Below are 13,239 nucleotides of genomic sequence, written 5' to 3'. Positions count from 1 at the left end.
TTGTTATGAAATATAAACGTTACATTTGTTCAAACCTCATATCCATATTCAGTATAATGTCTATTCCACATTTGAATAATCACATATATAGTTGGTCTTTTATTGATAAAAGCTCAATTGAACAGTCAGTTGAGTAAGACCACCTGCAATGGGAGTCACCTGTCGCTAGTGACTGACTTTACATTCAACCAATCACCACGAGGTATGCCATGGTCCAGGTCTATTCACATTGGTCAGATTGTCTTCCTCAAAGCCCGCCCTCCTTGTCATGGAACACTATAGTAAAATCATCTCTATAGAAATATGAATGGAAAGTTCAACGGAAAAACTGTTTGAAACATTTTTGTGAGACAAATATGTCTTTTCATTGTGAAGTAAGATTCCGTTGACAAAAATCTAGTGACAAGAAAATTCAGCAAACCCACAAACCAGCTCTATTCACTGCAAAAGAAACAAACAATCAAAAAAACATTTCTCCCACATCTGTCATGTTAACGGCATGTTGTACAACATGGGCATCATCCAACTAGTATCACAAAATGGCTTCTTGAGAACTGTGTGTGTGTGTGTGCTCTCTACATATCTGATCAGTCCTTCCACCAAGTCCATCTTCAACACAGATTGTCCACCTTCGCCTCGTCACCATACAATCCTACGTCTAGCCTGTGACTACTTTGGTATTGAGGTTTGGTCTCGACTCGCTCGGTATAAAATATTGTTTTACAAGTTTTCCTGACTCCAAGTCTTCCGGTAGCAATATTTCCACAGGACGTAATGTTTGGGCACCCCCAACCTTCGACATCAGGGTTTGAACAAGGAGCAGACCGGTAGACGCGGACGCGATGTGAATATAAACCAAACAACCAAACTCCCCTTAATCGCCAGGCCTCTAAGGCTCAAACGACAGCTTCTCATTAGGTAGATAGTTCACTACGTACGATTAAACACTTGTGCTCTACTACCTACAGTAGTGCACTACCCTTGACCACTGTTGGCTATGAGGCGTAGTGCACTGTTTACGCATCACGATAGCCCCTGTGTAGAACAGTGCACTAGTTTTGCCCATAGCCAGACCAGTAGTGCACTATAAGGAGAAATAGTGCACTGTTTGAGGTTCACCCTAGGGGGGGATGTTACAGTTTTGACATGTCGTGGGGGCTACAACGAGACACAACACAGCGTTATCAACCGACACGGCCAGAGAAAGACAGCCAGAGAGAGAGAAAGAGAGAGAGAGAGAGAGAACGGAAGAAATAAAGAGGTAACTCTACGTGTCGTCTTCTCCTCCCTCCTCCTCACTCCTCCTCCTCCTCCCTCCCCCTCACTCCTCGCACACCGACTCCCCCAGGTCCACAGCGCCCCCTCTGGTGAGCCGGCGCATCTTGCTGAAGTCGTGGTCGGTCCTCAGGTAGGAGAGCGAGGCCCCGCCCCCCTCGCCATGGCCGGCCAGGTCCTGGGGCTGGGCCTGGGGGGGCAGCGCCCGCATCTCGCCGCCGCTGCGCCAGAACAGGGCGTAGCGCCCGGGGTCGTCCACGGCGAAGGTGGCGGCGCACAGCTGGGCGAGGGCGGAGCTGCTCTGGCCGGAGCGCCACTGCAGCGTCCGCACCGCACTGCGCTCGCCATCCTGGAACAGCACCCGAACACACCGCTGAGGGAGGGAGGGAGGGAGGGAGGGAGGGGTGGAAGGATAGAGGGTTGGATGGAGAGGTGGAGGATGGAGAAATGGATGGATGGATGGAAGGATAGCGGGAGAGAGGGAGGGATGGATGGAGAGATGGATGGATGTAGGGATAGAGGGAGGGATGGATGGAGGTAGGGATGGATGGATGCAGAGGTGGAGGATGGATGGATGGAAGGATAGAGGGATGGATGGAGAAATGGATGGATGTAGGGATAGAGGGAGGGATGGACGGAGGGGTGGAGGATGGATAAATGGAGGGAGGGAGGGATGGAAGATAGAGAGAAAGGCAGACAGACATGTGAGCCCAGACACACGTGAGCACAGAGGGAGGGGAGAGAGTGGGAGAGAGCGAGGGAGGGAGAGAGAGAGAGAGAGAGAGAGAGAGCGAGGGAGGGAGGGAGGGAGGGAGAGAGAGAGAGAAGCACAGATGGACAAACACATTCAACGAGAGAGTTACAGTCCCGTGTTAGTTGCACATTTATCCTTTGCATAAAAAACATCTTTCCAAACACAGTCACCCAGGAGATCAGAGCTTTACAATGTTAAACAGCAGAAGGTTAATTCCTTCAGTTGCACAGGCTTTGTGATTTCCATTATAAACTTAACAACCTGCAAGTGCCTCCTACAAAACATGCACAGAACCACAATCATCACAATGAACTGTCTCTCACACAACCAACATTTAGTTTCTTCGCACACAACTATAGCTGATTTTCATATTTCATATTCACAGAGACAAAACCCACCTTTCTGCAATTCACTCCCAGGGATCACTAAAGTACGTACCTACCTATATTACCTACCTACCTTCCTACCTACCTTCCTACTTACCTACCTTCCTACCTACCTATTTTCTGCTTCAATAGACCTGACATTTTCCATTTCAATAGACCTGTACATATACTGTATATGACATTTCCATACTAAATGCTGTTGGCTTTGATACACAACCCACATAAATGTTCTGTACAAAGCTATTACATAATTACAGAACCACCTACAACCTGTCTTCATAACACACACACACACTAACACGCTCCATTCCAAATCGTACACTTCTTTTTACACACACAAACACACACACACACACAGAGCTCTACTCTCTCTGCCTCAAACAAACCCACACGCACGCACACACACACACACACGCACACCTCTAATCTGCATCCTAAACGCTCTCCGCCACCATCGGCAGCAATATTCCCCCCCCCCCCCAAAAAAGGCAGCGACTTACAGACTCTCCGCGCTCCTCGTCGTCCGCATGCATATTGTGTTTGCCTGCCTGGGTGGGTTGCGGCTCGATAAATTTCATGTTATCTGACCGCCCACTCCCTCATAGCACTCAGCTCGCCGCTCTCACCCTGCGCCGGTGGAGGAACTGTCAGCGGGGGGGAGTCGGGTCCGCTATTTGAAGAGGGGGGAGGCAGGTCATGTGACTCCCCAGCCACGCCACGTACGACCGACCACCCGGGGGTTGTGGGGACGGCGGGTGACGGGGGGACCGCCGGCCGCCTCGTGAGACCATCCCGGTTCCCCTCGAGCTCGCATTCCGTTTCTTCCCGCCGATCAGTATGGACACTCTCCATAGAGATCCGTTTGTGCCGGATCGGAAAACGACCTCGCCGATCGGCGGCGGATTGGAGGGATTGGAAACGCAGACGGCTACGCTGGGCGGGTTTAGGTGTGACGACAGCGAGGAGCGGTTGAAGTTAGCGCGTGATAGACAGACGGTTCATCCAATCGCCTGCCAGGTATTTTTGAAAGCGCCCGCCCCTTTCCAAACGGTTTCCAATGGAGAGTTCCCGGATGGTTATGCGAAGCAGACCATTGGGCGCGTCAGGACAGGTGACCGCCGGTGTCCAAGAACGGAAAACCAATCATGACGACAAGGTTGCGTCTCACGACTTTTGCCCACAGCCAACAAAGACGGTGAAAGCAGTGTTTTATGGTATAAGTCTGAACAAAGAATGGCTTTACTAGTAGGAGCTGAGAAACTGCTACAAACCAGAGGTGGTTGGCTCCAGACCCGGCCCCCTGTCAGTGAGGCACACTCTACCACAGGGTTTCCCAACCTGGGGTCCGGGTCCCCCTTAGGGGGGCGCCAACAATCGCAGGGGGGCGCCAGGCCCCAGACAATTTGAGGCGTTAATATTAGCCAGACAAAGAATCATGTTATTGACATGTCAGCAACAGCAATTTTAACAAAATACATGATCATATCTGATGAAGGGTCAAAAAGCCTTTACGTCACTACAATACCATATAAACTACAATACCATATAAACTACAATACCATATAAACTACAATATCATATAAACTCAATACCATATAAACTACAATACCATATAAACTCAATACCATATAAACTACAATACCATATAAACTACAATACCATATAAACTACAATACCATATAAACTACAATACCATATAAACTACTATACCATATAAACTACAATACCATATAAACTACAATACCATATAAACTCAATACCATATAAACTACAATACCATATAAACTCAATACCATATAAACTACAATACCATATAAACTCAATACCATATAAACTACAATACCATATAAACTCAATACCATATAAACTACAATACCATATAAACTACAATACCATATAAACTCAACAAATGAATGTGAGACTATGAATCGTGTCAACATTAATATTACTGCTACACTAGCGAAGCGCTTCATTGATGGACTTTGCGCACATATGAACACAGACTGGAAGTTCACTGAGATTTTACGAAGGGGGGGGGGGGGGGGAACCCCTGATCTACGATGTCACACACGTCTCTTGAAACCCTGCTGGTAGTGGGAGGTAGTGGTGTTCCGTGGAGCTCGGTCACCCCCCCCCCCCCCCCACCCACCTGGTTCTGCTTCCCCCGGCGCTGGTCCAGGGCCTCCCTGCCGCGCCTGCGGCCCCACGCCCTGAGCTGCTCCCGGGCCTGGTGGTCCAGAGGGCCCGGCGCCGGCTCCGCCTCCGGGCTCTGGATCAGACACAGGCTGGCGAACGCCCCGGTCAGGTAGTACCCACCTGGAGGGCCGGAGCAGAGCTGCGTCAAATCACACGCCAGGGTGTCCATCACCGCTGGATCAGATCAGATTAGGTCAGATTAGATCAAATCAGATTAGATCAGATCAGATTAGATCAGATGTCTTTATTGTCCACAAGGGAAATTCATTTTGCTTCAGTCAGACAAATAAAATCCATCATAGTACAACATCACATCAGAATAAAAATCACAATAAACAGGCAAGAGGTAGAGCCTCTAAAAATACTTTTGTGTAAGAAGTGCTTGTGTGCATGTGTGTGTGTGTGTGTCCGCATAGAGGGGGTGTGGGGGGGGGGGGTGTTGGCCCACCGGGGCCGGTTCATCCAATCATGGGGGGGGGGGTTGTTTTATCTACAGGGGCGGCATGCCTCCTACCAGAGGGCGGGGTCTGGAAGCAGGTGCCGTGGTGATGAGTTTAGTTGAATACATGTTTAAGGCGCAACCACAAAAGATGATGCGTTTCCTCAAAGATTTAAAGCTACATGAGATATCTCTAGCTAAGGTTTACGACCTTAGGAGAGGCTCATGGGAAATGTGGTCTTTTTGGGCGGAAAACACTTCCGCTTCCCGAAACTCCTCGTAGGGCCTTTGAGGATGTTTATTGGTCACATGCTTCCTACCTTCTCCGCTGAGCCAGGCCGGATCCAGCAGCTCCATCATGAACTCAACCTCCAGCAGCAGATGGGGCCTGTTACACCGCACGATCAGGTGGGACAGCGCCGGCAGGAAGTCCTCGGGGCTCACTTCCTGTCCTGAGAGGAAGTGGAACACAAACGCAGTTTTGCGATTCGATCCCGCGGAAGATCGCGGCGCTACGGTGTTGACGATATCAAAACGAAACGTCGACCCGGATTTTGACCGGGCATTGCGACGGCCAACCCACCCCGCCACTCACCGTGTAAGGACCCCATGGCGTTGTGGACACACTTGCAGAATTGAAGCAGCAGAAACACCTTGTCTATGGGGGAGTGCGTCCTCCGCATGAGGCCCAGCTTGTGGCGAGCCCTCTCCACGCCACTGGTATCCGGGACCCCCACCTGCGAGGAACACACACACACACACACACACACACACACACACACGACCGTCTCAAGGCTCACTTACGCTCGACAGAAAGAACGCACACGGATACGGACAGAGCTTTCTGTCCGTACTCTGCGGCCATTTTGTCCGTATTTTGTCCAGTCCTCTGAAGTTCAATAAAAGCAATGTTCGTTTCCCAAGGGTGACACTGCAGCGCCCTCTAGTGGATGTATTCAGCGCTCTCTAGTGGATGTATTCAGCGCCCTCTAGTGGATGTATTCAGCGCTCTCTAGTGGATGTATTCAACGTATACTTAACCGACGTAAAGGACGCATAGAAGTATGTGGGCAGTCACAGTTATAGCGTTTGAAACGGACGGATAGATTTTCGTACGAAAAGGGAGCATAAATAAACCTTTACTACTCCTTTTACTCCGTTTCTACTCGTCGCAGCGGAAAAGGCGATCGTAGAACAATATTCCACACACACACGCGCTCCCACCTGCACGCCCAGGCGCTCCAGCGCCCCCTGCTGGTGGCGGAGCAGGGCGGCGGTGAGGCGCTGGGTGGAGCCGTCCAGGCCGTGCAGCAGAACCAGGGCCTGGTAGAGCTGCGTCTTCAGGGGCCGGAGAACACAGCCGAACATGGCCTTCTCCAGAGCCAGGTCTGAGAGAGAGAGAGAGAGAGAGGGGGGGGGGGGGGGGGGAGAGAGAGAGAGAGAGAGAGGGAGAGAGAGAAAGAGAGGAAGAGAGAAAGAAAGAGAGGGAGAGAGAAAGAGAGAGAGAGAAAGAAAGAGAGGGAGAGAGAAAGAAAGAGAGAGGGGGGGAGAGAGGGAGAGAGAAAGAGAGAGAGAGGGGGGGAAAGAGAGAGGGGGGAGAGAGAGAGAGAGGGGGGGAAAGAGAGAGGGAGAGAGAGAGAGGGGGGGGGAGAGAGAGAGGGAGAGAGAGAGAGGGAGAGAGAGGGGGGGAGAGAGAGAGGGAGAGAGAAAGAGAGAGAGATGGGGGGGAGAGAGAGAAAGAAAGAGAGAGGGGGGAGAGAGAGGGAGAAAGAGAGAAAGAGAGAGAGGGAGGGAGAGAGAGAGGGAGGGAGAGAGAGAGGGAGAGAGAAAGAGAGAGATGGGGGAGAGAGAGAAAGAAAGAGAGAGGGGGGAGAGAGAGAGGGAGATGGGGAGAAAGAGAGAGAGAAAGAGAGAGGGAGGAAGAGAAAGAGAGAGAGGGGGAGAGAGAATGAGAGAGCAATGTAGTGATTGTTTTGTTATGTAATGATGACATGATTATGAGAGAGCAAACTACACGATACATTTATCACATCACAGTTGAAAATGCACTTTCAAACTTGTATTCAAACACGTGCACACAGAATGACAATATTAGCTGTAATAGGCGCGCGCACGCACGCACGCACGCACGCACGCACGCACGCACGCACGCACGCACGCACGCACGCACGCACGCACGCGCGCGCGCGCGCACACACACACACACACACACACACACACACACACACACACACACACACACACACACACACACACACACACACACACACACACACACACACACACACACACACACACACACACACACACACACACACACACACACACACACACACACACACACACACACACACACACACACAGTGTGTGATGATAGAGTTGTCAGTACACTGCTTGCCCAGTAGGGAGTGTGGGTGAAAAACATCATGTCATATTGGGGTCGACACTGTCACACAGTTTAGTTAATCTCTATACTGTGTCAATACTCAACTCCCTTCTCTTCCTCCTCTCTCTCTCTCCCTCTCTCTCTCTCTTTCAATCCCTCCCTCCCTCCCTCCCTCTATCCCTTACCTGTTCTACCTCAATCCCACTCCTTTGCTATCTCAATATCCCTTTATATCTGCCTCCCTCTCTCAATATCCCTTTATATCTGCCTCCCTTGGTCTCTCTCTCTCTCTTTCTCTCCTCCTCCTCCCTCCCTCCCTCCCTCCCTCCTGCGTCTGTGGGAATCGTGCTTCTCTTCAAGTGCGCGTGGGACTGTGATATCTTTTTATGATAAACGACGGGGAGAAATAAAAATGCAAATGTCTCCACCAACGCAACGGAAGAGAAACCAGCAGACAGCCAGAGCTAGTGTGGCCTCTCTCTCCCCCCCCTCTCTCTCTCCCCCTCTCCCTCTCCCTCTCCCCCTCTCTTTCCACAAGCCTCAGCACTGCCAGGCAACCATACATCACACACACACACACACACCTACAGTAACGACCCCTCAGTCAAAAATCAACGTGCAGAAGTATTTTTGGCAGACAGAGTTATGGCTCACTTGACCGGGTTGACCTAAATCAGGGACAATTATGAACTCAACTGTGTGTGTGTGGGGGTTTTTGTTTGGTGCTGCTGTTACCCCCTACGCATCTGCGCTGTATTGGCATTTTGTCTACATCTCATCAAACACCTGCCACACACACACACACACACACACACACACACACACACACATACACACACACACACACACACACACACACACACACCGAATGAGATTAACTACCAACCGATGTGACTGACATGTTTGCTAACAGCGTCTAATAATATTTGTCCTTGTATAAACTTAATTTCTTCAATGCGTTGTGTAAATGATACACATCCCTCACATTCTGAATGGCATACCAGTAATCTCTGTGATCATCAAATCCGCTGCCCTATGACCCCGGCACCTTTTTAACCTTTGACCTCTACCTTTCTCGCTCTCAGGCACAAGGGTGTCGATGGGCGGCTCCAGCTCTCCGCTGTCCAACAGGAAGCTCCGGGCCTGGGACAGGAAGTGGCGCAGCCCCTGGAGCAGCTCCACGGAGGTCGGTCGCGGCGGCGAGGAAGAAGAAGACGGCGAGGAGGAGGAGGAGGAAGCGGACGACGACGACCTCAGCAGGGCGGCGAGCCCCTCCCTCTGCGCCTGGAGGAAGTCCTGGACCATGGCGCCGAAGGCGGACCGGCGGTCCTGAGAGAGCTCCTCCACCAGCCGGGCGAGGCGTTTCTCCGGGGCGAAGTAGCACACGAAGGCGGCGCTGACCCGGTGCAGACCGCCGCGGCCCCGGGACCGCTGCAGCGGCGGGCGCCGGCGGGCCTCCGTCCCGGTTGGAGGAGGAGGAGGGCGGTGGCGCCGGCGGTCGGGTTCGAGGCCGAGGTCGTCCTCCGGTTCCGCCTCCGGTTCCGACCCGTCGTCCGGGCTGCTGAAGGAGCTGCCGCTGTCCAGGTCGGCCAGGGAGAGCGCCGGACGGCCCTCCAGCGCCAGGAACGCCACCTCCACACCCAGCTCCTCCTCCAGGGACCGGGGGGACTCCCACACCCAGGACCCGGTGACACTGGCCTGGGGACGACGTGGAGGAGTGAGTGAGTCAGAGAGAGAGAGGGGGGAGAGAGAGAGATGAGAGAGAGAGGGAGAGAGAGAGATGAGAGGGAGAAAGAGAGAGAGAGAGAGAGAGAGGAAGAGAGAGAGAGGGGGAGAGAGAGAGAAGGAGGGAGAGAGAGGGAGAGAAAAAGGGAGAGAGAGAGAGAGAGAGAGGAGGGAGAGAGAGGGAGAGAGAAGGAGAGAGAGAGAAAGGGAGAGAAAGGGAGAGACAGAGAGGAAGAGAGAGAGAGAAGGAGGGAGAGAGAGGGAGAGAGAGGGAGAGAAAAAGGGAGAGAGAGAGAGAGAGAGAGGGAGATGAGAGGGAGAGAGAGAGGAGGGAGAGAGAAAGGGAGAGAGAGAGAAGGAGGGAGAGAGAGGGAGAGAGAGAGAGAAGGAGGGAGAGAGAAAGGGAGAGAGAGAGAGAGAGAGGGGACGGTGACCGAGCGAGTAAAGACACAGGAAGTACTCTCTCACCGGCGGCGGATGTCGAGACGCCGGCTCCTCCTCCTCCGTGGAGCCGGCGGCGAGGGCGGGGGTCCTCTTCAGCGCCCCCGCCCGGGCGGAGAGCCTCCTCTGGGGGCTGAGGCCGGGCCGCGCCCCCCCCCCCCTCCGACTGGCTGAAGGAACTCTCCGAGGAGAGGCGGACCCTCATGCTGCGCTCGAAGCGGTGGCGCCTCTTCGACGCCCCCTGGTGGACAGCCTGCTGGTGCCGCTGCTGTAGAGACAGGGGTGTCAGAGCGTTAGCGGTTAGCATTCAGGCTAGGGGTCAGGGGTCATCTCACACAGTTACCATATCGAAAATGCTAACATTTTGAGACCATAACGGTGGAACGAGAAGGGATTTGAGTGTAATATCCCTTTAAGGGCGACATGTTCTACCTCCAGCTGGAGGAAGAGGGGGTTGATGAAGCAGAGCGCCCCCTCTCTGCCGCGCCCCAGCATGGCAGCCAGATCCTGGGAGACTGCCGTTGGGTCCTGGCTGGTCCTGGTGCCGGGTGGAGCCAGCTGGTCGCCAGGCCCGTTCTGGAGGTCCGAAAGACTCGGGGGACTCCAGAACTCTAGAGATGGATATGAGACGTTAAAACCAACGCGTGGGAGGTCCCGTGGGTATTCGAACCCATGCCCATCGATGTTCTTTTTTTTTTCCCGTACCGAGGCCCATGTGTGAAATGGCCTCCAGTTTCCTGTGGGAGGAGGCCTGGGCAATGGCTTCTGGGAGCTGGAGAGGAAATGGCAGCACATCCCTGGAGAGAGAAAGAGAGAGAGAGGGAGAGAGAGAGAGAGAGAGAGAGAGAGAGAGAGGGAGAGAGTGGGAGGGAGAGAGAGGGAGACAATCACGAAAGTCCACTGGTGGGCAGTTGGTGAAATGTCAAACTAAGCCTGCAGAGTTTTCAGTAAAACCGTCTCTGAGGGTGAAAGAGAGAGAGGGAGGGAGGAGGGAGAGGGAGGAAAGAGAGCGAGGTGGAAGAGAGAGGGAGAAAGAGAGAGAGGGAGGGAGGAGGGAGAGGGAGGAAAGAGAGCGAGGTGGAAGAGAGAGGGAGAAAGAGAGAGAGGGAGGTGGGAGAGAAAGGGAGGAGAGAGAGAGAGAGGGAGGTGGGAGAGAAAGGGAGGAGAGAGAGAGAGAGGGAGGTGGGAGGGAGAGGGAGGTGGAGGAGAGAGGGAGGAGAGAGAGAGGGAGGTGGGAGAGAAAGGGAGGAGAGAGAGAGAGAGGGAGGTGGGAGAGAAAGGGAGGTGGAGGAGAGTGGGAGGAGTCAGCGTACCGGCTGATGCAGTAGAAGGCGACCAGCCGGCACAGGTCCGGGAAGCCGAGGGCGGAGCTTTCCAAGGCGAAGGCTGGTGATTGGACAGGGAGAGATTTGACAGGCAGCATTACGGATATCTGTCAAACGTCTTTTATTTCTATTTCAGATATGCAGTAGTACAGATAGCGGGTTGTTCGTGATGTGTGTGTGTGTGTGTGTGTTACACTCACTTGAGTCCTCCTCACATACGAAACATTCCTTGATTGCGGACGCCGTTCTGTCGGAGGTCACCCGCACACACACCACCTTCCTCTGCGTCCGGCTGCACTTGCGAACCAGGAACGTCTGGAGCACAGGCAAAGACACATGACCCAACGGGTCTACCGGGCCCCGGCCCAGGGGCCCCGGCCCAGGGGCCCAAGAGCTCAGGGGGCCCCTTCTTGTGGCATAGTCAAAGGGCTTAGTCATTCACGTCAATAACAAGTCACAAGAAAGAAACGATCATGATACTTTTAAATGAGTGTTTATCTGTAGTACTTTAGAGGGGCCATGCAATATGGGCCCTTCAACTGTTTTGGGCCCATAGTTGAGAAATCCAAAAAGCAAGTCCTGCCCACGAGGTCCCTCGAGTCAAAACCGAGCTGGTAAAGCTGGAGGATATTTGAAGGATTTCATTGACTGAAGTCTAGAGGCGACAGGGCCTTTGCGCCTCTCGTCCTCCCTAACCTCCACCTCCTCCTCCCTAACCTCCACCTCCTCCTCGCTAACCTCCACCTCCTCCTCGCTAACCTCCACCTCCTCCTCGCTAACCTCCACCTCGCTAACCTCCACCTCCTCCTCCCTAACCTCCACCTCCTCCTCGTCCTCCCTAACCTCCACCTCCTCCTCGCTAACCTCCACCTCGCTAACCTCCACCTCCTCCTCCCTAACCTCCACCTCCTCCTCGTCCTCCCTAACCTCCACCTCCTCCTCCCTAACCTCCACCTCCTCCTCGCTAACCTCCACCTCCTCCTCGCTAACCTCCACCTCCTCCTCCCTAACCTCCACCTCCCTAACCTCCACCTTCTCCTCGCTAACCTCCACCTCCTCCTCCCTAACCTCCACCTCCTCCTCCTCCTCCCTAACCTCCTCCTCCTCCTCCCTAACCTCCTCCTCCTCCTCCTCGCTAACCTCCACCTCCCTAACCTCCACCTCCCTAACCTCCTCCTCCACCTCCCTAACCTCCTCCTCCCTAACCTCCTCCACCTCCCTAACCTCCAACCTGCCCCTTCACATTAGATCCTCCCAGACTCGAGTTTTTTTAAATCCTCCCTAAAACCCTCCTTTTCTCCCTGGCGTTTTAACCAGTCTGTGCTCAAGCCTTGTTTACCTTCAATGTCTGTATTGTTTCCTGTAATTTCCTTGTTTTTGTTGAGATGTTTTTACCTGGGACTCACCTTTGTACAGCACTTTGGTCAACTGCTGTCGTTTTAAACGTGCTTTATAAATACATTTTGATTTGATTGATGGATTGTTTGACAGATTTCATTGGTGGATTTCGGCGGAGGGCTGATTTGATTGGTCCTCACCCCGATTGGTTCTCTCAGCAGGATGTAGTGGGCGGAGTCGGCGTTGATTGACAGCTGTAGCCAGACAGAGTGAGTGAGGAGGAGGCGGTCCAGCACACTGAAGCTCTGCTGGAAGTCAGACCTGGGGCAGCCTGGCTCTGCCTGCATCTAGAACACACACACACACACACACAGGTCTGTATATGCTATACACACACAGAAACACACGTACAAACACACAGATGTACAAACACACACGCACACACACACACACACACACACACACAATTTTCTTCTTTCACTGTCTCTGTCTCTCTTCCTCTCTCTCTCTTCTTCTTCTCTCAGAACTGCGAGCTGGCTGTCACCGTGGCGACATTGTGTGGGCTGCTGGAGAGAGTTGCGAGCGTAGCGGCAGATGGTTGCCGTGGTAACAGAGTCCTACACATCCTACCAGGCATTCCCACTCGGCGAAACACCCCGGCACCTGCACGCACACACAGACTCACACACACACACACACACTCACACAAACACACACACACACAGACTCACACACACACGCACATACTCACACAAACACGCGCACACACACTCACACAAACACGTACACACACACAAACTCCCCCCTCCCCCACACACACAGACTCTCTCTCACACACACACACACACACACACACACACACACACACACACACACACACACACACACACACACACACACACACACACACACACACACACACACACACACACACACACACACACACACACACACACACACACACACACCCCCCC

At 53.1% G+C, this 13,239-nt stretch overlaps 1 protein-coding gene across 1 annotated transcript; it reads right to left on the bottom strand.

Annotated features, from left to right (window-relative positions):
- Positions 1 to 1,321: 1,321 nt before the first annotated feature.
- rin1b (Ras and Rab interactor 1b) lies at positions 1,322 to 12,612 on the bottom strand (the record flags this gene model as incomplete). Its single annotated transcript, XM_084451543.1, has 12 exons — positions 1,322 to 1,648; positions 4,565 to 4,731; positions 5,371 to 5,502; positions 5,646 to 5,787; positions 6,275 to 6,438; positions 8,507 to 9,134; positions 9,622 to 9,870; positions 10,035 to 10,213; positions 10,308 to 10,399; positions 10,916 to 10,988; positions 11,128 to 11,242; positions 12,466 to 12,612. The coding sequence occupies 12 exons, from the start codon at positions 12,610 to 12,612 to the stop codon at positions 1,322 to 1,324; spliced, it is 2,415 nt and encodes an 804-aa protein (XP_084307669.1).
- Between the last annotated feature and the right edge of the window lie 627 nt (positions 12,613 to 13,239).

This window comes from Borostomias antarcticus (assembly GCF_949987555.1).
Source record: "Borostomias antarcticus genome assembly, chromosome: 17".
Lineage (NCBI taxonomy): Eukaryota > Metazoa > Chordata > Actinopteri > Stomiiformes > Stomiidae > Borostomias > Borostomias antarcticus.
This window is presented reverse-complemented; position numbering and strand designations above follow the sequence as displayed.